At 34.1% G+C, this 27,826-nt stretch overlaps 1 protein-coding gene across 1 annotated transcript in view; it reads left to right on the forward strand.

Moving 5' to 3' along the window:
* Positions 1 to 27,826, forward strand: part of ABCD2 (ATP binding cassette subfamily D member 2) — a 68,642-nt gene that overhangs the window by 17,597 nt on the left and 23,219 nt on the right. The window contains exons 4-7 of the mRNA XM_004771840.3: positions 628 to 749; positions 4,259 to 4,427; positions 5,078 to 5,172; positions 9,216 to 9,361. Of these exons, the coding sequence (XP_004771897.1) occupies positions 628 to 749; positions 4,259 to 4,427; positions 5,078 to 5,172; positions 9,216 to 9,361 (532 nt within the window). The remainder of the gene's footprint in view (positions 1 to 627; positions 750 to 4,258; positions 4,428 to 5,077; positions 5,173 to 9,215; positions 9,362 to 27,826) is intronic.

Below are 27,826 nucleotides of genomic sequence, written 5' to 3' on the forward strand. Positions count from 1 at the left end.
CTCAAACCTATATTAAAGAGTTAACTTTAAGGAAGAAAGAACTAGGCAAGAAAGGAAGGAAGTATTTTAAACTCAGAAGAAATGGTATATGCAAATACCAAAGGATAAACAGAATATTGCATGTTTGAGGTGCTGTGTAATGTAGGGGCAGCTTAGGTGAAACAGATGAACTGAGTCTAGATTATGAAGGTCAGCTAATCTGCAGTTCAATTGAAAGAACCACACTAGAAATATTTGCTTATATTCCAGTTATTAATATTTTTTGACCAAATCTATAGTATTTTATTACCTAACCATAAGAGGGGTAGAGAATTGGGCGCCTGGGTGGCTCAGTTGGTTAAGAGGGGTAGAGAATTGAATTTGGAAAGGGTTAAATGAATGCTAAATGAAAATAGACTTAATTTTTAATTAAGTGTATTAACTCTCCTCCTAGAAAAATAATAAAACAAAAGGAAGCTTTAAATAAAATCTGGTACAAATACTCTATTTTCAATAATTCATTAAATTTCTAGGAAATTGCTGATACTAATGAAATATTTACAATGTGGGTTTTTTAGCTGCAATTTCATTTGTAAAAAGAAAATAGTTCACCTGAAAAAACTCAATAGTTTTGTAATTTGCTTTTAGATCTAGAGGATGGCCAAAAACAAGCTATGGTTAGTGAACGGACAGAAGCCTTTACCACTGCTCGAAATTTACTGGCCTCTGGAGCCGATGCTATTGAAAGGATTATGTCTTCATACAAAGAGGTACTGGTATAATTTGTTGTCTATTTGATTAAAATAATACATATTAAAATCAAGAAAAATGTAAATTATCAGATATACTTAGCAATTTGGAAACATATCTTTTCTCTACTAAAAATTCCTAAGAGTATAATCAAGATAAAGGGCAGCAACTCCCACATGTATTGCTGCTAATACTCTAGTTTTTACACTCTTAATTGCTCTTAATTGTAACTCCTCTTTTTCTGTCTATAGTATGACATATTTGTTTTCTGAAAAAGTCTATTAGGTATGGATTCTGGAACCAGAGCACCTAAATTTAAAATCTTGCTCTAGTATGTGCAAATTATGTGAACTTGATCAAGTTTCTTAATCTGTTAGTCTCCTTATCTGTAAAATGCATATAATGTAGCATTACTTGGTAGGGTTGTTGTGAGTTAATAGATGTAGAATATTTAAAACAACACATATTTAGAACTCAATAAGTATTAGCCAATAATATATACCTTGCAGACTTTTACTCATCCTTCATGTCAAGTCAACCCTCACTGACCACATCTAAAACCTTCTTGTGATTCTACTTTCTCTGCAAAGTCGGGTCTTCCTTCTCTGTGTTCTGGTGCAATACCATGTTATAATTGCCCACCAGACCCTGAGAGGAAAGCAACATCCATTTACTTATCTTTGCATTTTAATATTTGTTTTAATGTGTGGAATATTGCATGTGGTCAAGAAATATTTGCTGAAAAAATGGTAATAAGATTTGCAGATATCAGAGGGTTAAAATTAGAAATTATTCATTTCTGCTATTATATGATATTCCCATGACCAGTTATTTTCACCATTAATTACTCTTGTGACTTTTGTATCAATATGAATCGCCGGAGCATCATTGTAAATTCCTCTGCCAATTAAATCATTCTTGAATAGACCATATAAAAGAGTAACAAAGTTTGTGATTTGCTCACAAAATTTTTAGTGTCCTTCAACAACTGATTTATCCAATTGGGGCTCCTTAAAAAAGTAAAACCAGGGTGCCTGGCTGGTTCAGTTTGTTAAGCGTTTGGCCTTAAGCTCAGGTCATGATCCTAGGGTCGTAGGATTGAGCCCTCACTGGGCTCCCTACTCGAGGGGAAGCCTGCTTCTCCCTCTCCCATTCACCCTGCTGTTCTCTCTCTTACTGTGTCTCTGTCAAATAAATAATTAAGATTTTTACAAAAAATAAAAATAATACAAATAAAAAAGTAAAACCAATTGTTTAGGGTCACATACCAAAACAACTCTGTTTTTTAAAAAATTTTTTCAGTGGCCTGGGTGCCTTATTCAGTTAAGTGGCTGACTCTCAGAGTCTGCTGAGGTCATGATCTCAGGATCCTGGGATCAAGCCTTACCACCCACCCACACCTCCCCACCCCTATCACCCCCACCCCTTGCCCAGCCCTTGTGTCTGCTGCAACTTCAACCTGAGAGTTAGATTGTGGATTCTCTCTCTCCTCTGCCCCTGCCCCTGCTTGTGCTCACACATGCTCTCTTTCTCTCTAGCTCTCTCAAATAAATAAATAAATAAATAAATCTTTAATTTTTTTTTTCAAGTAGTAATTTTGATAATCTATAGATAGAGTTTTAGGGATAGGTTTTTTTTTTATGTAACAAATCCCTTATTAAAATTAAATGACAAATCAAAATTTTATCCATCTCATATTAAAATACTTTGCTATCTAAAATATTTCACAGTCAATATTCACAGAAAGAATATTGACCAGTTTTTCTATATTTCTATATCTAATACAAGAAATAATTGCATTTTGCTTTATTTTCCCTGGGTGTGCTTGGGATCATAGAATGCTTACTTCCTAAGAATCTTACTACCACCGTGACAGCACAGGAAAGCCCCAAGCCTTCTCTCTGCTAGTTCCACAGGGAACAAGATCTCTTTTCAGAATAAGAGTCCCAGGGCAAACTCCCTGCCATGTATACCAAAGTCATTTGGCCACAGTCACATTCTCTGATTTTTTGAGACGCTCTGCCCACTCCATCCTACATCCTACTGTATTAACTCATTGCCTCCTGCCTTTCTTTGACCCGTGCATTTAGTTTTTGGATTTTTTTCTCTATGCAAATATATTTACCCCAGTTTCTTTTGAATCTGTGTTTTGTTAATTCTTAGCTGTTTTCCTCCACTAGGGAACTAAAGAGATCCTTCAAGATAACACTTTAGAAATTACCTCTTAAATTGTTACAACATTAATATATAGAAATGCAATGCTAATGACAGTGGAGACATGCAGTGGAAGGCTTTTGATAAAAACACCTACTCATTTATGGCTTCAGTCTTGCACACCCCTAAATCTTACACAAATGTCAGCATTGTATTGTATTATTCCACGGTTTGTTAGTGACATGCCTTGCTTATTGGTGCCAATTTCCTGGTAAATATTCCTAAAAGGGAATGGTTTTTGTGTTTTCCTTTTCACTGAGGAAGATGGTCTTGACAGGAGATGAGTCAGCTTTCACATTACCCTGATAACAAGGTGTTCTTGTAACAGAAAAACAGCAGGAGTTTTCTTCTAAATTGGATAACTGGCAGAATAAGAGCAAGACCCCATTCTACTGAGCCTTATGGACTAAAGCAGAGATTGATCTCATTTTATAATCTCACCTAGAATAAAAGTCATATTTAATGTTTTTCTTTGGCCGTACATCATGTTTGGCTTGAAAAGAAGCTGAGCTGTGGGATTTGGACTGAAAAGGATTTGAATCTTTTCACTGAGCTTACTCCCAATATTGATATCTACTGAGGGGTATTTCCTTTGGTAAAGTTCAGGAATGTTGACAATCAATTAGACTCAGAAACATTCATTTCATGATAAGGAAAAAAATGTGTTTTTCTTATATTTAAAATTTTCTGGTTTTTTTTTTTTTAAGATTTTTTATTTATTTATTTTACAGAGAGAGAGATCACAAGCAGGCGGAGAGGCAGACAGAGAGAGAGGGAGAAGCAGGTTCCCCGCCAAGCAGAGAGCCCAGTCCCAAGACCCTGAAATCATGACCTGAGCCGAAGGCAGGGGCCAACCCACTGAGCCACCCAGGAGCCCCAAATCTTGTTTTAAATTGAAAAAAAAAAAAAAAAAAGATGTCAAAACAAAGGATCATTATGACATTAAGTTTTCACAAAATTTCTAATTTTCTGGAAACGAAATTTGTCATGTAAATGGAGCTAAATCAGAAATTTGACTGTTAGAAGTCACTAACATTCAAAATCTTTACATTTTATTTTGAACCCTGGCTTGAACGAATAATTTTTTACAGGTTTTGTAATTCCAGTCAAACTGACATCGACACCTTGCTGTGTTTCTCTCTTGGTTTCTCTCTTTTACTGTTAATTGTGATAGTTATCAAATATATATTTTTTTCATGTAGAGTAAAATAAGATCTGTAAGATTAAATCAGGAAAGCTGATAGGGTTGCCTATCTTTTTTAAAAAGTCTGTCTTGGATATATTAACTCTATTTTATCCCCTCTGTTGGTTTTAGATCACCGAATTAGCAGGCTATACTGCTCGAGTGTACAATATGTTTTGGGTCTTCGATGAAGTGAAAAGAGGCATTTATAAGAGAGCTGTTGTCATGCAAGAGTCTGAAAGCCACAGCAAGAATGAAGCTAACATAGAAGTACCCCTCAGTGATACGCTGGAGATCAAAGGTACTGAATCAAATGTTTTAAATTTTCCTATACTTAAACATTTACTTTAGCAACAGAACCAAACATTTCTGGAAGATACCTTTTATCATTTACAAAGAACAAATACTTGCTTATTTAAACAGTTCTTCCTAAAATTAGTGTTGCAATTTGAGGAGTGGTGACTAACATTACCATAAGAAAATTATGCTACTTGTATTTAGGACAAATTTCTAGAATTATTTTTGGAAACTGCCCATATGGCAGAACAAATTGTTTGCTTTTAAAATTCAAACACAGAATTAGAGCTAGCATCTTATTGTTCTTCATCCTTCCATGTTTTTAAACTTAAGTTTGGTTATCACATTTTTTAAAATTGTACTCTTCTTTGCCTTAATTCCCTTTTTGCTGTGCTGTATCTTTTTTTTTTTAAATAAGAAAAGTCTTTAGTGAAATAAGTAATTGTAAAGAATATGGCCTGGGTTCCATCAGATAGAGTTTATCTCATCTTGCTCTCATTATGACATTGACATTAGATTATTGTAAAATCATGTTTCTGAAAAAGATTTTCCAAATATATGCATCAGAATGTCCACATTTACATTAAAATTTGCTCTAGATGTAGATGCAACGTGCAATTGCTTTTATAACTTGAACTATTCCTTAACTTTTAGGAAGAGTTATTGATGTGGATCATGGAATTATTTGTGAAAATGTTCCCATAATTACACCAACGGGAGAAGTGGTGGCTTCCAGGCTAAACTTCAAAGTAAGATGATATTCAAGAATCTTCTGATTGTTGCCATCCCACTAATACAAAACAACTCAGAATTCATGTACCTTATGTTAAATACTTGGAGGAGCGTATGGAAAGGAGGGGAAATCAAGAAAGGTATGCACAGTGGCTCAATTACAGAAGCAGTTACTTCCTCAGAAAGCAAAGAGAAAGAGAAATTTGATTTCTACTGCTTTTTTGCCAGGTTGAAAATCAAAATTTCTCAGTGCACTGAGGGCCTGTACAAGGTAACTTCTGGGAACAAAAGAAAAATTCCTCAGAAATTAATATGTGGAAATAAATTTTAATTTTTTCCTTATAGGGATGACTCAAAATATATAAGCCTCTACTGTAATATATTTACAATATAGGGAAAGAGGTCCTTAGCAAGTTTACTTCTGTTATTGTATATTACCTAAATTCAATTTATATTTCCAATAATCACATCTTCCATTTGGAAAAAAAGAGAAGATTCATGGATTGACATTTAGTTTTTAATTTTGTTGAAAATAAGAGATATCTTTTTATTTATTGTTCTATGTCTTGATTGCAAAAACCAAGATGTAAAAATTGCTTAACAAACCTGAAGCCCTAAGTTAAAGCATGTACAAATTTAAACATACATTTTGGAATTCAAGTTACAAAATAATTTGCAGATAAGCATAAATGATTATAATGCAGGCATTTAAGCGTAGTTCAAAGACATGATTGGACTTGGTAACAGAATCATGAGCATGAGAATACATGTACAAATTATTTTAGTATGGACCTCAGTATAGGTTTAATTTAAAGGATGGGTTTGCAAATGAATACGAGTGCTGGAAGATGATAAATACTGAACATAGGGAAATTCTGCGTTAATAAATATGAGAAATTGTGGGTTTTTAAAAAGATTTTATTTACTTATTTGACAGAAAGAGAGAGATCACAAGTAGGCAGAGAGACAGGCAAAGAAAGAGAGGGACGCAGGCGCCCTGCCAAGCAGAGAGCCCGATGTGGGGCTCAATCCCAGGACCCTGAGATCATGACCTGAGCCAAAGGCAGAGGCTTAACCCAATGAACCACCCAGTCCCCCGAGAAATTGTGTTTTAACTACAACTTGGTTAGACTTTATTTTTCCATTTATAGACCTACAGACTGATTTAATTATTTGGATCTGGTCATGAGTACCTATTAGGTATAATGATGTACCATAATCTTAAGTAGATTTGAAATAAAACATTTGAAGAGCCATGCATGGAATGTTTAATTACTTATTAATAGTTTGTAATTTATAATTTATGAATTTTTATATGGAATTTGTCAGGTTAGACTTTGTAATATCAATTCTCATTGCTCCATTTATTAAGCACATTAAGTCTTAAATTCTGCCACCTACTAATTGCATTATTGTGGACTTATCACACTCTTCCTGTGAAAAAGCTCAGGGCTCAGTGTATTTTTTTATAAAAAAGTAAATTTTAGAATACATAATCTAACAAAAATGTTATGAATTTTGAACTTCTACAAAGATACACGTTATTATAGTACACTTTATGATAACTGGTATTTTTCTGACACTTATTTAAAGTGTCAGGTCCCAAATGTAATGAAAGTTCTGTTTCCTCTGTATGCATTGACAAATAAGCAGGTTTCTAGTGGAAAATGTTCTCAACCTTTTGTAGATATTGTGGAATTTAAAAACTGTTTGGAGAAGAAAATTCAATGAATGTGGGAATTATTTTTGCCTCAGACTTGCTATTTACTAAACATGGGAAAATTTATGCCAGTAAAATAATTTGAATGTGGAAAAGGCTTCAATTAGGACTCAAAATGTGTTAAATATCTGAGAATTCCTGAGAATGATGCTTTTAAAATATTTTATGAATATGCCTTTTGCCATGGCATGTACCTTTAAAAAAATCATTTGCGAAGTATTGATGCTTCTACAAATTACATTTCCTTAACTAACTTCTCTCTAGTAAAAGAGCATAGCAAGTCACAAGATTAATTCTTTTGGGGCTTTTCCCAGGATTTTCAAACTTTATTCTATTAAAATAGCTTTTCGGTTTGGCTAAAATTAGGGAGAAAAAATACCTATAGTAAAATGTTAGACTCAAGCTTACTCCCATCTTACATCCTTGGGGTAGCTGTGTCCAGTGTCTGAAATACTCTTCTAACTCTGGGTTTTCTCTTGTCACCCAGGTTCAGGAGAAATATAACCTCCTCAAAGAGGATTTTCTGACCACTCAATCAAAAGGAGCACTGCTCACTACCGCCACTGCCACTAACCCCACAATGCCACCATCTTTCCCAAATGCATCTTTCTTCTTTTGCTATTATAATAGCATTTATCACTACCTAATTTTTCATTCATGTCTTTTTTTCCATCTTTCCCATTGAAATGTAAACCATGAGAACTGAGAGTTTGCCTTGGGTAGCCCTATATCCCTTGTGCCTAGAAGAATGTCTGGCACATGGTAAATAATCAGTGTTTACAGAGGAAATGTCTAATTATTTAGATGGAATATATATATCAACAATTTTTGGTTTACATATACTTATTATAAATTCTGTCATAGAATTCTATTCTCTTAACCCTATCCCAACCCTATTCTTTCCCTTCCTTTCCTCCCTCTTTCTACCACCTTCTTTCAACAAAAAGTTTTCAGCTTATGTTATATACAGTTTGCCGACATGGAGTGGACTCCTTATACTGGCATAATCCAAATAATACAATGTTTTTCATCTTTGAATTTTCAGTATGATATATTCTATATCATTAATACTTAAATATTTGTATCGATATTATACAAAGCTTTATCTACAAGCATACTGTAGAGTTCTGTCCCTCATACTTTTTTTTTTTTTTAAGATTTTACTTATTTATTTAACAGAGAGAAACACAGCCAGAGAGGGAACACAAGCAGGGCAAGTGGGAGAGGGAGGAGCAGCCTTCCCACTGAGCAGGGAGCCCGATGGGGACTTGATCCCAGGACCCTGGGACCATGACATGAGCCGAAGGCAGATGGTTAACAACTGAGTCACCCAGGTGCCCCCTGTCCCTCATACTTTGATGCTGTATTCACTTTTTAATCACCATTACAAAATATCATTTGTTCTTAGAAATGTTATCATTGTTCTTAGAGCAAATTTTTAAATGCTGTTCCTTTTCCTTGTTCTTTCTAATACTCTTCAAATACCATACTAAGACAACTTCCTGAACCTATTGGGTGGAATGGGAACTCATGAAATTCAACTGTTTAAATTTAAATGACAAAAAAAAAGGAAAATTCTAAAGAGAACCATCCAGTTGATAATGGATAAATGACTTCTGACATATATATATATATATATATATATATATATATATATACATACACACACACATATATATATATATAGGTTTTAAATTCATTCCTAGACATAAGACAAAATTATAATCCTGTTGCTTTCCTCTGTCTTGGTTTGGTAAATGTATTTTCTCCATCTGTGAATAAAACAGAATTAGAATCATTTCATCTGACTGATTATGGGCCTTTGTGACTGTGTAACATTTCAGACTGCTGAAGTATAAAATTAAGCTACCCAGCTGGATCTTAGAATAGCTTTGTAGCTAATAACTCCAACTGACAAATACAACAGAGTTCTATTTGAATTCAATATAAATTTAACCAAATATTAAAATAAATAAAGTAAAATTAAATGTATTTTAATTAAAAATTGTATACTTTCTTATTTCCCATGTGGCTGTGTTTCAACATATGTGTGTAGTATCTGATGACAAGACCTCAATTAAAATTTTAGAAAGGCAGTGCTCATTCCAAGAAGATTCATTTCCTTTGGAGTTGGATTATTTTATGATGCTTTTAGTTTTAGTTTCAGTTTTAGCTTCAGAGCAAAACTGGAAATTCTCCATCCTGATTTTTTTTTTTTTATCCTTGCCCTCCCTGGGTTATCATGTGTTTGAAAGTTTTTAAAAAATGAATCACTTTTAAATGCTGCCAAATGAAATTATTTTTAAATATAGCAGTTTATCATTTTATTTCTTACTTCAGGTACAAGAAGGAATGCATCTTTTGATAACTGGTCCTAATGGTTGTGGGAAAAGTTCTCTCTTCAGAATTTTAAGTGGGCTCTGGCCTGTGTATGAAGGAGTCCTCTATAAGCCACCTCCCCAACATATGTTCTATATTCCACAAAGGTAGGTATATATTTTATATCACGAGAAAATTTCAGTTTGCTTTTGAATTATCTTGATTCCTTAAGCTCCTCAGTTTATAATCTTTAAACTTGTTTTCACTGAGAGAAACTATTAAGAAAATAAAATTCAGTTATTCAAAAAAGTTTCATTATTGCTTTGATTTTGAGAGTTTCCAGGATAAAACCACTTCTTTTTATTTTCACATCTATCTAGATATATGGAGCATTCAAAGACCATAGATATTAGTCTCAAGGAAGAGCAGCCTAATCAAAGGAATGATTTGATTGCTTTAGATGTCAGATTATCTCTTCTCACAGACAAAGCTGTATTTGTATAGTGTACCAGTCTTTTCATCAAACTGTATACATTCATATGTTCTAATATTGTTCATTTGTATCTGAAGAGCCTCCATAAAATAGTCTTTATTACAGTTATCTATATTATTAATTAATGATTTGAAACTACCTTAATTTAAAAAATTACAAATGAGCGCAAAGTAAGCATAGAGATATTTTAAAAGAATATTGTTTCTTTTGAAGTCTTTAGCCATCTTTCCTTGTAATAATTTAGGAACATCTAAATACAAAGTTATATTTGAGAATTTGGAATATTTATTGTGGGTGAGAGAAAATGAAATTTGAGGAAGAGGCACACTCATGCTCATCTTTTCCATCTGTCATCACCCTGGGCTAGGTGGACATCACAGAGCACTCCTGTATTAGATGGCTATTCTGTGGAACATAATAGAGCACTTAGACTGGAAGTACAGAAACAGAACAAATATAAAACTTACATCAAGTAAGGTACTATCACATGTCTCTCTTGCCCCTTTTCTCTTGTCAAAAAGTGTTTGTACCATCCTGCTCCCTGGTCTAATTTTTAGACCACATGTTATATTTAGGAACAAGAGGGTTTGTGAGGTTCTTTGCTTTAAAGTAAAACTTATGTTAGTAGTAGGAAGCTACTTCAAGTATGGGAGAATGAATTGCACTGGCAATAAGAAAATGTTGGATGTGAGCAGTGTCATGAATTCTTATGTTTAACATAAAGTAGATAACATTTTATGACACCAGAATCATTGTCTCTTCCTCTGTATGCTTTTGGGAAACCTTTTGAATCTGACAATTAAATTATACAGACAATGCTTAAGTTTCAGACATTAATGTGTTAAGTAGACTGATTTTAAATTTTTAATTTAGGTTATAAGGTATAAAATCATGAGGAAAATATTCTGTCATAGAATTCTATTCTCTTAATCCAAATAAAATCATATATATAAATTTTATATTTTTAGCTATTTTAAATTTCCTAGATAATATGAAAGATACAATTCTTGAACATAGCTGTGACATGAGCAATACAAGATATTTCCAAGGAATAGAAAAGTACATAATCCTATAAAATTATCCTTCAGAAATTAAGGAGAAATAAAGTCTTTCCTAGACAAACAAAAGCTGAGGGAATCCATTGCCACTAGACCTGCCTTATAAGACATGCTGAAAGGAGTTCTTGGAATTGTAATGAAGGTAACTTGTAACATGAAAAAACATGAAAATAGACAGATACACCAGTAAAGGTAAATATATATAGTCAATTCAGAATATTCTAATATGACAGTGTATCAACCACTTAAATATAATTATAAAGGACAAAGTATAAAAATAACTATTTATAAGTAGTATAATTCCAATATAAAAAGAGATAAGTTGTGATGTTAAAAACTTAAAAGAAGGAGAGTGAAAGGGTAGAGAGTTTGTATGCAATTGAAGTTAGGTTGTTAACACAAGGCAAAAACCCATAGTAGATTCATAAATAAAGAGAAAGTTATCAGAGAGAGAACTACTATGGAAATCACCAATTCACAAGGAAAGGCTATAAGAGAGGAAGAAAGGGGCCAGAGAACGCAAAAAAACAAAACAAAACAAAAAAAAGTCAGAAAACTGGCTTAGTTTTGCATTAGTAAGTTCTTGACTATTAACACTTACTCTAAATGTAAATGGATTAAATTCTCCAGTCAAAAGGCATAGAGTGGCTGGCAAGATAAAAAAACAAGACCCAACTCTATACTGCCTATAAGAGACTCACTTCAGCTTTAAGGACACACACAGACTGAAAGTGAAGGGATGGAAAAAGATAGTCCATGTAAATGGAAACCAAAAGAGAGCAGGGGTAGCTATGATTTTATCAGACAAAATAGACTTCAAGTGAAAAATGTTAACAAGAGACAAAGAAGGTCATTATATAATGATAATGGGGTCAATTTGTCAAGAAGATACAATAGCTATAATATATATGCACCCAACAAATGGAGCACCTAAATATACTAAGCAAATACTAACAAATCTGAAGAAAGTTATGCAACTATACATTATTACCTGGGGACTTTAGGGCCCTACTTTCAACCACAAATAGATCATCCAGACAGAAAATTAACAACAAATATTGAACTTGAACCATACTTTAGACCAAACAGACCTAACAGACATATATAGTCATTCTATCCAACAGCAGCAAAATAGATATTCTCAAGCATGCATGGAACATTCTCTAGGAATATCATATGACACAAAAGAAGTCTTAGCAAATTTAGGAAGATTGAAATCATACCAAGTACTTCTTTTCCCATTACAATGGTATGAAACTAGATATCAATAATAAGGGGAAAGCTGGAAATTTTACAAATATGTGAAAATTAAGTAATACTCCTGAGCAACCAACGGGTCAAAGAAGAAATCAAAAAAGAAATTTTAAAAATTTTGAAACAAATGAGAATGGAAGCCCAAATGTATGGGATGTTACAATGGCAGCTCTTTTTTTTTTTTTTTAATAAAGATTTTATTTTATTTATTTGACAGAGAGAGAGAGAGTACAAGCAGAGGGAGCAGCAGACAGAGGGAAAGGGAGAAGCAGACTCCCTACTGAGCTGGAAGCCCAATGTGGGGCTCATGATCATAGGTCCAGAGATCAAGCCTGGGATCAGATTCCCTGGTCAGCGGAAAGTCTGCTTCTCCCTCTGCCCCTTCCATACCTCTTATGCTCTCTCTTTCTCTCTCTCTCAAATAAATTCTTTAGGGAAAAAAAAAAGACAAGAGATAACAAGTGTTGGGAAGGATGTGAAGAAAAGGGGACCTTGTACACTATTGGTGGGAATGTAAGTTGGTTCAGCCACTATGGAAAACTATAAGGAAGCTCCTTAAAAAATTAAAGACCGAACTATCATCTGATCCAGCAATACCACTTCTGGTTATATATGTCTAAAGAAAATGAAAACAGGATCTTGAAGGGATTCCTGTATTCTCATACTCATTGCAGCATTTTTTACAATAGGCAAAATGTGGAAACAACCTCAGTGTCCAGTGACAGTCAAATGGAAAGAGATATGTGTATGTGTGTGTGTACACACACACACATATATTTGTACAATGGAAACTTCTTCAGCTAAGACAACATGTGAAAAGACTTTGAGGACATTATACTAAGTGAAAATAGTTATACTAAGTGAAATAAATATATAATACATTATACTAAGTGAAATAATTCTGACAAAGAACTACAAATATTGTATGATAGCACCTATATGTGAACTCTAAAAAAAACCAAGCTTAGAGAATTAAATGATGGTTACCAAGAGCTGGCAAGTAGAGGAAATGGGGAGATGCTGGTCAGATATACAAAATTCTAGTTAGAAGTTGAGTAAGTTCTGATAATCTAATGCACAGCATTGTGGTTACAGTTAGCAGTAAAATATACTTGGAGGTTGTTGAGAGAGTAAGTCTAAAATGTTCTCACCACAATAAAGTCATGGTAATTATGTGAGGTGATAGAGTCATCAGGTAATACTTCAGTGATAATCATTTTGCTATATAATATATGAAATCAACTTGTATACCTTAAACTTACTTGTATACCTTGTATAAACAACTTGCATACCTTAAACTTACACAATGTTATATGCTAATTTTATCTCAATAAAGCTGAAAAAAAGAAAAGAAAAAATACCACTGAACTATGGACATAGAAATGGTAGAACAAATTTTATGTGTATTTTATCAAATTTTTAAAAAGTAAGGGAAAAAAACAAAGTACATAAATTCCAATATTTGCCCTCAGAGAGACCTGTGTTATTTTGCAACAAACATAAATCACTGGGAACTTTTTCTTCATTATGAAATTTACTGTTGCCTAAGCAAAAGGTCCACTGCAACTTAGGGAGAAATGAGAATGAAAACTATTTTTTAATGTTAAAGTATTTTAAAATAATTACTGTTAAAAGTAATTTTATTTTATGTAGCTTCTAGAAACATGAAGATTTATATTTATGTTTAAAATTTAATTAAACTTATCTTTCAAAAAAGCATAAAATATATTTAAATGTATATATAAACCAAGAGAGTCTAAATGTATATTTCTTATATTCTAAATGCTGTTTTCTTCAAGAAAGCTTGAAAATAATCTTATAAGTGTTTATGATTTCAAAGAAAGCTGCTACAACCTCCTTCAAAATATTTGTCAGTAGGCATTCTTAAACACTTCTTTAAATATTCTCATTAATGACTTATCTAATGGTTTATTGCATTAATTTATAGTAATATAGAATGGTTAAGTACTAGTTTGGTAGGAAAAAAAACTGTAAAGTGAATACAGAATTGAGTCTTATGTACCTACAGAATAAGTATATAATATAATAAGTATAAATTCATAAGTTATAAACAGACTTTATAATAATCTCCCTGCTTTCACTTTTTATAACTGAAAGACTTCTTGATAGAGGATGTTGTCTTCATGCAGTGATCAAATGTACATTAGTTGTTATCTTCATGGGGAAAAAAGGAGTAGATTTTGTTTAAATGGGTTCCCAGTAATGTCATTTGTATACAAAAGAAAAAAGAACCACTGAGGAAAAAAAAGTTGAAATTAAGCAAATTAGGACACTTATATTTTAAACCATGTCTTCAGAGAATGTAGCTATGGCTCATTTTGCAAGCTGGAAAACCTGAATTCCTAAGAAATTGTGAAATGTCCTCAGTATTATCCTACTTAATGTCTCCTAATACTTTAACAATGTTAATAATGAGAACCAGATAAGCAAAAATCTGGGCCTTAGTTCAAGGATACAAATAAAAAGTTGTGCTAGATAAACTAGTTTCAAAACAGTTTCCTGTTAGCCTGTTTCATTAATTGGGTATGATAACTATTAGAACATTTGATAAGTTTTAGCAAAGAAAAATTTCATCTCTAATGTAGATTTAACTGCTCTAAATCTATGGAATAATATATGGTAAAATGCTTAGTGTTGCTTAAGTGTGACTTTAAAAAAAATATTTGGGCAATTTGTTCAAGACCGAATTTCCTCAGCAATGTGACTGTACCGTACTCTTCAAACTGATGACTAAAACTTGTTGTTTCTTACTATTAGCTATCTTAACCCTCAGGAAAAGTTTTCCAGTTGGATACAGATCCTGAATATCTTTTGTCAATTCTTGATGTAGTTTTTCTTGTTTTCTCAACCACCTAAGAGTAGATTGTGATTTCCTGCTTTTGGATTCACTAATCCACTAATTTAGGATCCATTAGTCATGTAGTAACTCAGTAGAATGTCTCTATCTTCAACCATTAAAGCCTCAAAAGCTCGGTCCTTTATTTGTTTAGTTCACCTGCTAACAAAACATTATTTTAGGGGCGCCTGGGTGGCTCAGTGGGTTAAGCCGCTGCCTTCGGCTCAGGTCATGATCTCAGGGTCCTGGGATCGAGTCCCGCATCGGGCTCTCTGTTCAGCAGGGAGCCTGCTTCCTCCTCTCTCTCTGCCTGCCTCTCTGCCTACTTGTGATCTCTCTCTGTCAAATAAATAAATAAAAAATCTTAAAAAAAAAAAAAAACATTTTATGCTAACATTCACCACAATAGGCAATTGAAATATCCTGATGGGGGTTGAGGACAAAGAGTGAGGAGAGGAAAGGAGAAAGTGGGGAGGAACAAAGAAGGAAGGACTGGAGGGAAGGGAGGAAGAAAAGAAAGAGAAGAAATAGTTGTTTCTTGACAAAAGGTAGCGAAATCTTGTGTTCCTTTATATTACTGTGTTGTTGGTTGTTTTTTTTTTTTATATATATATATCATTCAGAGGATCATTTGTATACATATCTCTCCTCAGCAACAGTCTCCAGTTGGGCACCAACCCACTGTATAATTCTGTTTCCAGAGCTCTTGCTCTCACTACCCTTTCTTGGTACAAATATCTTGGGAATGAAAATTTAACCATGATCTTCTTACTACTCAGTCCCTATGCCTTAATACACCTTCAACAGATCTGAAATAGATTCAGACTTCCCATAATTTTGTATGAAAAGGTAACTTGTGCAAATTTCTGACCATCCTTGACTTTGGAATTTAAGAAGTAAAAGGTTAGGAAAGTGAGAGGATTGTATTATAAGGGTTGAATTAGATTTAACTAAACATTAAAAAAAAAAAAAAAAAACAAGAGAAAAGGGATGAGATGGCTAGGATATGGTACTTCATATCTTGGGAACATTAATGTACTTTATTCTTTGTTAAGACTCGACTCTTTTTTTAAAATTTTAAGTATTTATTAAAGTCCTGCTATGGGGCACCTGGGTGGCTCAGTGAGTTAAGCCTCTGCCTATGGCTCAGGTCATGATCTCAGGGTCCTGGGATCGAGTCCCGTTATTGGGCTCTCTGCTCAGCAGGGAGCCTGCTTCCCTCTCTCTCTCTGCCTGCCTCTCTGCCTACTTGTGATCTCTCTCTGTGTCAAATAAATTTTTTAAAAAAACTTAAAAAAAAAAAAGTCCTGCTATTAGATGCTACGGAGGATAGACAATGAAGAAAACACAGTAACTTTCAATGTGGAACTTGTTAAATTTGATTAGGAAAAAAAATAAGCAATCAACTTCAATACAAGTTAGAATAAGTGGCTCAAGAAAGGCAGGAATTGCTGTAGATGTTCAAAATGAGAAAAATCACAATATAACACTGTGTCTTTTGATTTAGGTTTTGAAAGTTAGTGAGGATTTTAATAGCTGTCATGATTTGGATGTTTCTCCAGTGACTAAATAGATCAGAAATGCCTCAGATTCAAGTAGGCATGCAATTTTTGTTCTTGCTTTTGGATGCTGCTTCTAAGCAAGGTTTTCCTATTCACCCTCTCTCTAATACACCAATTTCAGAAAAGCAAATATTTATTAATTCAACTCCATGAATATTCTGTCATTGGTACATACTGGAAATAATAGTGCCCATTAGCTAGGTCCTTAAACATTGCTAAAGCTTTTCATGTTGAAGTTCTCTGAATTACTTTTTAAAGTTTTTAAAACTTTTAAAAGGTTTTGTAACTTTAAAAAAAAAGAAAAAACTTTTTAAAGTTCTCTGTTGCTTTGTGGATCTGCTATTTGTCCAGTTTCCACCCAAAGAACTTATCTCCTCTCTATAAATAAATGACACATTTTTCTTATATTCAAATATATATTATTATATTTATATCATATATAGATAGCTTAATATGTTAAATTTTAGTCTATTAATGTTCCTCAAGAAACATACCAAAAGATGACAATAACTTCTCTTACACTCATTGATTCTCATTCTTTTTTGCCAGAAGATATTCTGAAATCATAAATAACATTTCATTTATCAACTCAGTATTTGCTTGCCACTTCATTCACAGTATAGTATGTTCAAGTACCATGCAGTTTAATCTTCTAGGCTAAATGTGTAATAAAGTAGTTATGAACTACATTTTTAAATTAAATGAAACATGAAAATCCTAAATTTGATTGCATGCAGGAATGATAGCACAACTAATTAGACTATAAAGAAAATTAAATATAGATAAGGCTACTTCTGTCTTTTAATGTAGCAAGAGTATATATTGATCATGCTCTGAATAAACCATGTTAAATAGAATGTTTTAAATAATTAAACTGGAGTTCAAAGAGACCAGAGACTTTAATACTTTGAGTTACATAGCATTTCAGAGCCAGGGTTAGAATTCATCAAATCTCTGGTTCTAAACCCTCTACATTCACTGCTTCTTATTTTCAGATTAATAAAATAATCGTATTAAAAACATCTACCTGTGATTGAAAAGAAAAAAACAAACCACTGTTTGACCTTAAATGTTTTCTCAGACAATCATAGTAATTAAAGCCTCTCCAGCATTGTCCCAAATTTATGGGGGATAACAAACTATGGTTCTTGTATAGTTTGCATTCACTTTCCAAAAATTTCTGTATTTGTCTATTGCTTTTCTTAGTCAGAAGAGCTTATGACATGAAACCTCAGCTTTAGCGGTGCCAGCATTTAATCCATGCTCCCTTTGTTGGCATTTCTATTCATGCATGTAATGATACAGCTTATGCATTTTTTTAACTGAAGTATAGTTGATCAGCCTATGTATTTTTAACATAAAGTGAATTAATATTGATTTTTATGTTGGGAATCATATGACCTCTTAAAATAATTGATGGATCCTGGAGCATCTTTAGCAAGAGCTAAACATCTCTGGTCTTATTACTTTGTTTTTGTTTTGTTTTGTTATTTTACAAGGTGACAAGTGATTGCTGTGCATTACTCAACTATTCTACACATATGTTTCTAATTTTTCTGTATGAAAACTCATAAAGTTGGTGTTAGTGTCCCTATCTTTAGATGAGAAAACTTAGGTTGAAGTCATCCAGCTGAGTGGAGCTAACATATGAACTTAGGCAAATCTGACTCTGAAGTTATTTTGTCTTGATGGTTGTTGGCAGCAGGGCACATTTCTCTGAAAAATTACTACTCCCTTGCAAATACTCCCTTGCTAAGGTTGTTTGCTCGGTACGCTAAATCTGTACTAATATCAAGCTATTGTTTGGAAGCAGAGGTCATTTATAATGCTGGGGGGTGAGGAAAATCCGAGACAATTTTAACATAACAGGAACTGGTGGGCCTGGGTGACTCAGTCACTTAAACGTCTGCCTTTGGCTCAGGTCATTATCCCAAGGTCCTGAGATTGAGCTCTAAACTGGGGCTTCTACTTCTTCCTCTCTCTCTGCCTCTCTTCCCCTGATTGTACTCTCTCTCTCTCTTCCTGTCTCTCTCAAATAAATAAAACCTTTAAAAAGAAATAAAATTTAGCATAGGTACTGGCTATCGTTCATTTATGCTAACGTGAAGAGAGATATTCTTGTTTAACATTGAAATTCATTTAAACTAAGTTCAAATTACTTTCAAATTAGAATATGTTCACTAGTCCTTCTAATCTTCCAAAACCCACCTATCTATAAAATTTTATATAATCTGTAAAAGTATTTCCTTAATTTAATATCAGGCTTCTGGTGTACCTGGGTGGCTCAGTCAGTTAAGTGTCTGCCTTTAGCTCAGATCATGATCCCAGGGTCCTGGAGTTGAGCCCCGTGTTGGACTCCCTGCTCAGAGGGGAGTCTGGTTCTTCCTCTGCCTCTCCCCTTCAGCCCGTCCTCTCTCTTTTGCTTACTCTCTCTCAAATAAATAAGTAAAATCTTTAAGGAAAATTAAAAAATAAAATCAGACTTCCTGCAGAGATATAAATTTTAGTTTTCATAATGCATTATGACATTAAAAAATCATCAGTTAACCTCTATGTTGTCAAAAGAAGAGACTGTCTCACAACAGAATAAAGACTTTTGGTTCAAGAAGTACATTAGAATGAAATAAACACATAACACCAATAACACCAACATTGACACAACTGCATTGCAGAATGTATTGTGTCAAATGAGTTTTGTAGATACTTAAAAGTTTGAACATCCTTTTGAATTGTTTCTATATAAATACTTTCCAAATCCAGGATTTCCTATTTGGAGGGGTAGAACTGTTATTGAAGAGTGTTGTTTAACCCATACATATAAAACCAAATAATGACTATTAAAGAACCAGGAGTGCATGAGATCAGGACCGAGGTTAGAACACCCTAGTTTGCCTCCTTGAGAGGCAACTTGAAAGGGTGCTCTCATAATCAACCAAGTATTGTTAGTGAGATCCTTGATTTGCTCTTCCTTTCTTTCTTTTCTTTTCTTTCTCTTCTCTTTTTTTTTTTTTTTTTCCCCTTAGTCTCAGATCTCAAATTAGAAAATGATGATGTGGCCTGGAAAACAACCTAAGTAAGAATATGGAGGAATGCTAGTTTAAATATCTTGATTACTGTTTTACTCTTGGTCTCTAGTTTTTGGGTTTTTGATTCTTAATGGAACTCTAGGTACAAATATGTAGAGTACACCAATATGGAGAGCCTCTGAAGGACAAAGAGTGTGTTTATTTAAGTAAGATGCAGGCTTCCCTGGGGCCATTGCCTGAGTGGAATGTTGGTCTGAAAGGGCCGCTGGAATAAAGAATGTGATATGGCTTAATTCAGGCCTACTCATGGAGCCCCATACACAGTCAGTTACACATACACTAGTCTTGCTGCCCCCAAATTAGACAAATCTTAGGGAGTGTGATTTGTTACTAGAACAGACTTTGCCTATGTTGACTCACTGTTGCACAAATTTTCATAGAATATAAGCTAGAAAGGGCATCTGAATATCTGTACCACACTGGTAGTATACTACTACATCTATAGAATCTCTAGAATGTTATATTACAACAATGCAATGAACAGACAATGAATGATTGAACAAGTGAATGAATGAACATCTCCACAGATTTGGTTTCTACTGCCAAATCAGTCTGGCCCCATATACTAATTAGGAAGCAAACTTTTGTTTCTTGTACTAGATATGTTATCTAATCCTCTTTATGATGGGGATAAATATTTGTCATTTAACATGTCCTTTGTTTGTTTGTTTAAGATTTTTATTTATTTTATTTACAGGCAGAGAGGCAGGCAGAGAGAGAGAGAGGTGGAAGCAGGCTCCCCGCTGAGCAGAGAGCCCGATGTGGGGCTCAATTCCAGGACCCTGGGATCATGACCTGAGCCCAAGGCAGAGGCTTTAACCCACTGAGCCACCCAGGCGCCCCTAACATGTCCTTTGTAAAAGAAATTATTTTAGCCATGAGGAAGGCTAAGTAATATGCTGTAACTAAATTACTTCTATTCCTTTGCTTTCTGTAATATGCTGTAACTAAATTACTTCTATTCCTTATGCAGCAAGTGAGCTGCATAAGTATCTTCAAGGAATTGGCTGACAGAATTATAAATTATACATTTTGGTATCTCCTGTGTAGTAAAGGGCACATTCATTAAAAACAAACAAACAAACAAACAAAAAAAAACGCTCTCTTAAAGAAATCTATCAATGTAAATAATTTCCTTTAGTTTCCTGTTACTTGGAAAAAAATGTTTAGGATGCATTTTTTTTCATATTTAAGTCTTCTATTTATATATAAAAATAACTTCTATTCTTTTATAAAAATAGCAATGGTGAAAAGTCTTCCTTTGCATCTGAAGTTTCCTTATTTAATGATCAGTTATTAAGTTGAATCATATGGAATTAGAATTTTCATAGATCAAAAAGTCAAGTAACAGAAATTTCATATAGTAATCTAATGATAAATAATACTTTTAACAAAAGTTGAGTTTTAAGAGGTTTGCATTTTTTTTTAAAGATTTTATTTATTTGACAGAGAGAGATCACAAGTAGGCAGAGAGGCAGGCAGAGAGAGAGAGAGAGAGAGAGAGAGGAGGAAGCAGGCTCCCTGCAGAGCAGAGAGCCTGATGCGGGACTCGATCCCAGGACCTTGAGATCATGAACTGAGCCGAAGGCAGCGGCTTAACCCACTGAGCCACCCAGGCGCCCCAGAGGTTTGCATTTTTATCAGGTTAATGATACTTTGATTTTTCCACTAACATTATTCTTATTACTTGAAAATAAATATAGTCCCTGCTCTTCAGAGGCTCTACACATCTCCGTTTTGGCACCTAGAAATAAGACCCTAAAAATAAGATTGCAGTAATAGTAATATCTCTTTTTAGTTGAGTACTTCTTATTTGCCACATATTTTTTTAAGAATATTAGGAATGACTAATGCATTGAAAACTCAGATTTAATTCTTATTATTCATGAAAGGATCTGATGACATGATTGGTCCCATTGTGTACATTTATTTGAATTATTAATAGCTAGATTTTGTGGCTTTCTGATTGTCAATTTCTTATCACTATGGTAACACAGCAGTACTTAGCTGTACCTTAAACTTAACACATCTCATGCTTAAAAATAGTTAGTATTGCTGTGAAATTTTTGTCAACATTGTTGACAATTAAATTCCAGATGACAATGAAGCATTTAGCATTTTGGATGATCATTCCAAAGACAACAAGCACAAAAGATAGCCAACATTTCTCAATACTTTATCTTTTTTTTCTACTTTTATCTCTATTAAAGAGAAAAATACAGAACAATATACAAATATATGAATATAAACTCTAATAGTTGCTAACATATTTTACTAAAACGATCATAAATTGTCAGATTTTTTTCTATTTTTTTATTTTTTAAAAAAGATTTTATTTATTTATTTGACAGACAGAGATCACAAGTAGGCAGAGAGGCAGGGGGGGGAAGCAGGCTTCATGCTGAGCAGAGAGCCCAATGCGGGGGCTCAATCCCAGAACCCTGGGATCATGACAGTGGCTTTAACCCACTGAGCCACCCAGGCACCCCAAATTGTCAGATTTTTAAACGTTAACACAGAAAAGTAGGGAGTAGAATACAAATTATAGAAGTTCCCTGCGACATTCATATATAAAATAAAAAGCCATAATCATTGGGAATGGATATAATCTGAAATAACTTTCATTTTACTTATAATTAACAGGTTTTTTTAAAAAATATTTTATTTATTTATTTGATAGAGAGAGACAGAGAGATCATAAGTAGGCAGAGAGGCAGGCAGAGAGAGAGGAGAAAGCAGGCTCCCAGCTGAGCAGAGAGCCCTGTGCAGGGCTTGATCCCAGGTCCCAGAGATGATGACCTGAGCCAAAGGCCGAGATTTAACCCACTGAGCTACCCAGGCGCCCCTATAATTAACAGTTTTAAATGTAGGTACATTTGAAGTAATCTCAGATTATAAAGAAAAATAATTATGGTAATTGTTCAAATAAAAATAATTATTTAAATTGTAATGGATACCTAGGAGTTTATTCGGGTATCTTTTCTACAACAAACTGAGGTGATTCTGGGTTTTGCTTAGAGAAGTAAATTAAAATTAGTTAGTGTTTATTTTCTGATAGCTGCTAATTATAAGCAATCTGTTTCTTTTGTTGCTTGTAGGAGGTATGTTGCGTTATTCCCTCTCTGATGGGCCAGAGCAAGTAAGCTAATGATATTCTGACATGGTAACTGATCTACCTAAAATATTTAGAAGATAATCTGAATAGTTCTATATATTTAGAAAGGAACGCTTAGTAAAGGGTTCTTTAAGTGCTTATCCATTATGTATAACTTTAGTAAGACTAGAGGAACTTGAGCTCGCTTAAAATGTAAAATTCTAGGCCTTTGAGCTGAAAAGGATCACAGGCAAACTAATTATATAAATATTGGATATAGGGTCCTCTGTTTCCTGTGCTTTCAAGTAGATTCAGCATCATCCCAATTTTTTTGACATAGCTTTTCAAAAGAATTTGTGGTAACCACAATTTTATAATATTTTAAAATGATTAAATTAATAAAATCTATCAAAGTGTCCTTGGTTGGGGGTGCCTGGGTGACTCAGTTGGTTAAGTGACTGATTCTTGTATTCAGGTCAGGTCATAATCTCAGGGTTGTGAGGAGCCCCACACTGGGCGTGGTGCTGAGTGTGGAGCCTGCTTAAAATTCTCTCTTTACCCCTCTCCCACTGCCCCTCCCCCTCTTAAATAAAGTACCCTTGTTGCTATATACCACATTAAACCCATATAGAATGTGTTATTTTTATCATTTTACATGATGGTAAGACAATTGAGAGAAAATGGGACTCTAATAAAGCAGCATTTGTTGAGTCCTTATAAATTTATAATTTTATAAATATTTCTTGTATAATTTCATTTGTAGTCCCTTCACATAAATTTTCAAAGTAGCAATTTTCATATTCTATTCTATCATTTTGAGTAATGATAGCTCAATAATAAGTTATGTGGATACATATGCAGTTCTTCATTTTTGCATCATAAAATGTTTAGGGTTTGGCATTTTATTTAAATTTCATGCTGATTGAATTTTAAAAACTTGATAGCTAAGCGCCATGTTTTTTTGTTTTGTTTAGACTCTTATTTCAAGAGTGCATATTCAAAATGTCATGAGACCTATAAACTCAGTAAAAACTTTAGCATTGCAAAAATGTAACTATATTTTTTATATTGCTTCTCCCTCTCTCTTCGCCTCTGCTCTCCCTGCTTGTAATCTCTCTCTGTCAAATAAATAGATAAAATCTTAAAAAAAAAAAAAAAGAATATCTTTTTTAAAAGGAGCCCCTAAGAAATAAGTTTCCTTATCTATTCATCAGAGAATTGACAGATTTCAAAAATCATAAAGAAATAATAAATAACATAAATTAGCCTTTTATTTTTTAATTTTATTTTATTTTTTAAAGATTTTATTTATTTATTTGACAGAGATCATAAGTAGGCAGAGGCAGGCAGGAGGGAAGGGAAAGCAGGCTCCCTGCTGAACTGAGAGCCCTATACGGGGCTTGATCCCAGGATGCTGGGATCATGACCTGAGCCGAAGGCAGAGGCTTTAACCCACTGAGCCACCCAGCCACCTCCTAAATTAGCCTTTTAAAGAAGTTTTGAAGTTTTGCTCTTCCAAGTTCTTACAAAGAAAGCCTATGGCAGTCTTATGTGCACTGATCTTTCAGACCCTATAAATTACTCCAGTGAACTAAATGGTGCTAGAGTTACTGAAAAAAGTACTTCTAGGTAAACCTAAGATGCTTTCTTTAGTGTTTAACAGAATATAATCACTAAAATTTACATAATTAGGTACTTATTATTTATTAATCTTGTGAAATAATAAAAATTTACTATGTGGTATAAAACCACACATCTCTTAGCTGGTTAAATAGAAATTCTTTTGCATCTGTTCTTTTTTAAGATGTTGCCTTTTCTGGGCACCTGGATGGCTCAGTGGGTTAAGCTTCTGCCTTCGGCTCTGGTAATGATCTCAGGCTCCTGGGATGGGACCCCACAGCAGGCTCTCTGCTTAGCAGGGAGCCTGCTTCCCCCCCTCTCTCTGCCTGCCTCTCTGCCTACTTGTGATCTCTCTCTCTTTCTGTCAAATAAGTGAATAAAATCCTAAAAAAAAAAAAAAGATGTTGCCTTTTCACATAAGTAGCAATCTTAAGCCTAAGTAGAAATGAACTTTTGTTTCTTTAAAAATTTATTGGGTGCCTACTGTGTACCTATACTTACTAAGTGCTCTGACTACAGTGGTTCATTTATGCTTTATAGAAACCCACTGCTTTGTTTAGTTTTCATAACAAATGGAATAAAGTAAGTTACTTTCCAAATGAGGTAGCTCTAGTTCAAAATTTGGGTCACATGGCTAGTAAATAGTGAAACTGGAATTCCAGCCCAGAACCATCTCTCCAAAGTGTATTATCACAACCACAACTCTTTACTATCTTCCTTGCAATATATATATAAAATATGATTTCATCAAATATTGCTAGTTAATCAAGTCTTATGGTAGAATCCTGTAGAAACATTTCTGAAATGAATGTTCAGATGTAGTCTCCATTTTATATTGTATCATGTCTGTTTGGAAGATCGAATTATATCTGGAATTTATACTAAGGTGTAGGATATATCTGTGCTTCTAATTTACATTAAATTGGAGCTGGTGTCACTTTGGAAGTTAGCAGAAGTACTGCCCACTATGGTTTCCTCATATTTCTTCTTTAAGTAGTCTCAGAGTACCAGTTGAAAAACTCCTCATTGGCTCTGATAACCAACTTCTTTATGCTACTATTATTATTACCAGATAAAAATCTAAGATATTGTCACATTATATGAATGTTTAATATAATATAAACAAAATAACTGTGTGTCCTAATTCTATTTTCTTTAATATGGTTAGCCTAAAGGGGGACAGGTAAAGAAAAAGGCAGGAGAGGAAGATATAGGGATATGGCAGAAGAAATGTGACCAGAAATGATATAGTCATTTCAGAAAACAGTTGGGCAGTTCCTCAAAAAGTAAACAGAGTTATATGGTCCAGCAATTCCCCTGTTAGGTGTATGCCCACTGTTTATAACAGCCAAATAGTGAAAACCACTGGAATATCCAGCAACAGATGAATAGATTAACAAAATGCGGCATATTCATACAGTAGAATATTATTCAGCCATAAAAAGCAATGAAATACAGTTACATGCTACAACGTTAATGAACGTGAAAGCATTATGCTAACACAAAGAAGGCTGTCACAAAAGACCACGTATTATATGATTTTGTGTATACAAAATGTCCAGAATAGGCAAATCCGTGGAGACAGAATGTAGATTAGTGGTTGCCAGGGATTGGGAGAATGGAAGAATAGACTGTCGGCTATTAGATATAGAGTTTCTTTTCAGTGTGAAGAAAATGTTCTGGAATCAGATCATGGTGATGGTTACATGAGCCTGTGAATATACTAAACATTACTGAATTGTGCACTTTAAAAGGGTGAATTTTATGATATGGGAATTATATCTCAATTTTTAAAATAGATTCATTTGGGTGCCTGGGTGGCTCAGTTGGTTAAGCAACTGCCTTCAGCTCAGGTCATGATCCTGGAGTACCGGGATCGAGTCCCACATCAGGCTCCCAGCTCTGCGGAGTCTGCTTCTCCCTCTGAACTTCTCCCTCTCATGCCCACTCTCTCTCTCTCAAATAAATGAAGTCTTTAAAAAAATAAAAATAAAAAATAAAATAGATTCATTTATTTGATAGAGAGAGAGAGAGAGCGCACCTGAGCAGAGGAGGGACAGAGGAAGAGAGAGAATCTCAAGCAGCTCCCCGCTGAGCATGGAGCCTGACTTGGAGCTTGATCCTATTACCCTGAGAACATGATCCCAGCTGAAATGAAGAGTTGGATATTTAGCCTCTGAGCCACCCAGGCACTCCTATATCTTAATTTTTAAAATATGACCAGGGATTCCCATGTTTGTAAAGATCCCATTGAAAATCTTTATATGAGTGTATATATGCATCATTAAAATATAAGTATTTTTATTTTCAAATGTTAGTTAAGCCTGTAGTAAAATAATCTTATGTTATCTGTCCTTCAACTGAATCATTTTCATATTATGGAAAAATAGGTAGACAATTGACCACAAAAAAACATTTATATTTAAAACCTTCAACTTACTCTCCTTTCTCCCACCCCCGCCTTCTAAAGTAAATTTCAGCAATCATAAATCTTCATCCCTAACTACACTAGGATGTATTTCCAAAGAGCAAAGATATTTTCTAGCATAACCATAATATAATAGTTAAATTCATGAAAATTAACACTGCTTTAATATTTTTACCTAAACATAATTTTGGTGGTTCACAAACTGGCCCCTGTACACGGAGAGTGAAAGAAGATGGAAGAGACTACTCCAGATTGATAGGTGGCAGATTTGAGAAGCAGAGGCATTAACATAAGTCTTGTCATGGTTGGCTACAAGGTAAATGGATCTCTGCACTTGCCCACCAGAATCTTAAATTTGTAGAGAGGCCTTAACTGGGTTCAGTCACATCTAGCGTCCAGATGGTCCCAACAACACAATGTTCTCTCAAGGCTGCTTCCTTGGAAACAGTTTCCAGCAATGGGAATGGCGGTCAGAGTATACACTCCAAGCACATGTGAGGGGGTGAGGAGCCTCCAGTTGTCCCAGTCTAGCTCATGGTCAAATGGCAGTCATGTCCTGTCAGTGACCCCCAACAATTCTCCATATTTTTTTATAAATGTATTTTTTAAGATTTATTTATTTTAGAAAGAGGAAGAAAGAGTGTATGCGGAGAAGTGGGAGAGGGGGAGGAAGGACAGTATCCTGAAGCAGACTACCCACTGAACACAGAGCCCCACTTGGGACTTGATCCCACGACCCATGAGATCATGACCTGAGTCACAACCAAGTATCGGACGCTCAACCCACTAGCCACCCAAGTGCCCCATCAACTTTCTATATCTAAATATTGCCAATTATCATAATACTATCCTTTATAATAATTTCTTTCTCTCAATTCATTTGCATTTTAGTTGTCATGTTGCTCTCGTTTCTTTTAGTATTACCTCCTCAGCTTCTCTTATTTTTATTTTCTCTTCTCTTATTTTATTTTTATTTTTATGACATTGATATACATAGAGTGCAGAACTGTTGTTATTTTAAGAAAGTTCTTTAAGTTAGATTTGTCTGGCAGTTTCCTGATGCTATGATTCAGGTTACGCCCCTTTTTTTTTTTTTTTTTGGTGTAAAAGTTCTACGTCTTTCCGAAATCTGCTGGGTAACCAAAAACTTGGTAGTTTAAAACAACAAGAATGTATTCTC

This window comes from Mustela putorius, unplaced genomic scaffold (genome assembly GCF_011764305.1).
Source record: "Mustela putorius furo isolate JIRA1106 unplaced genomic scaffold, ASM1176430v1.1 tig00537227_pilon_pilon_pilon, whole genome shotgun sequence".
NCBI classification, from domain to species: Eukaryota; Metazoa; Chordata; class Mammalia; order Carnivora; family Mustelidae; genus Mustela; species Mustela putorius.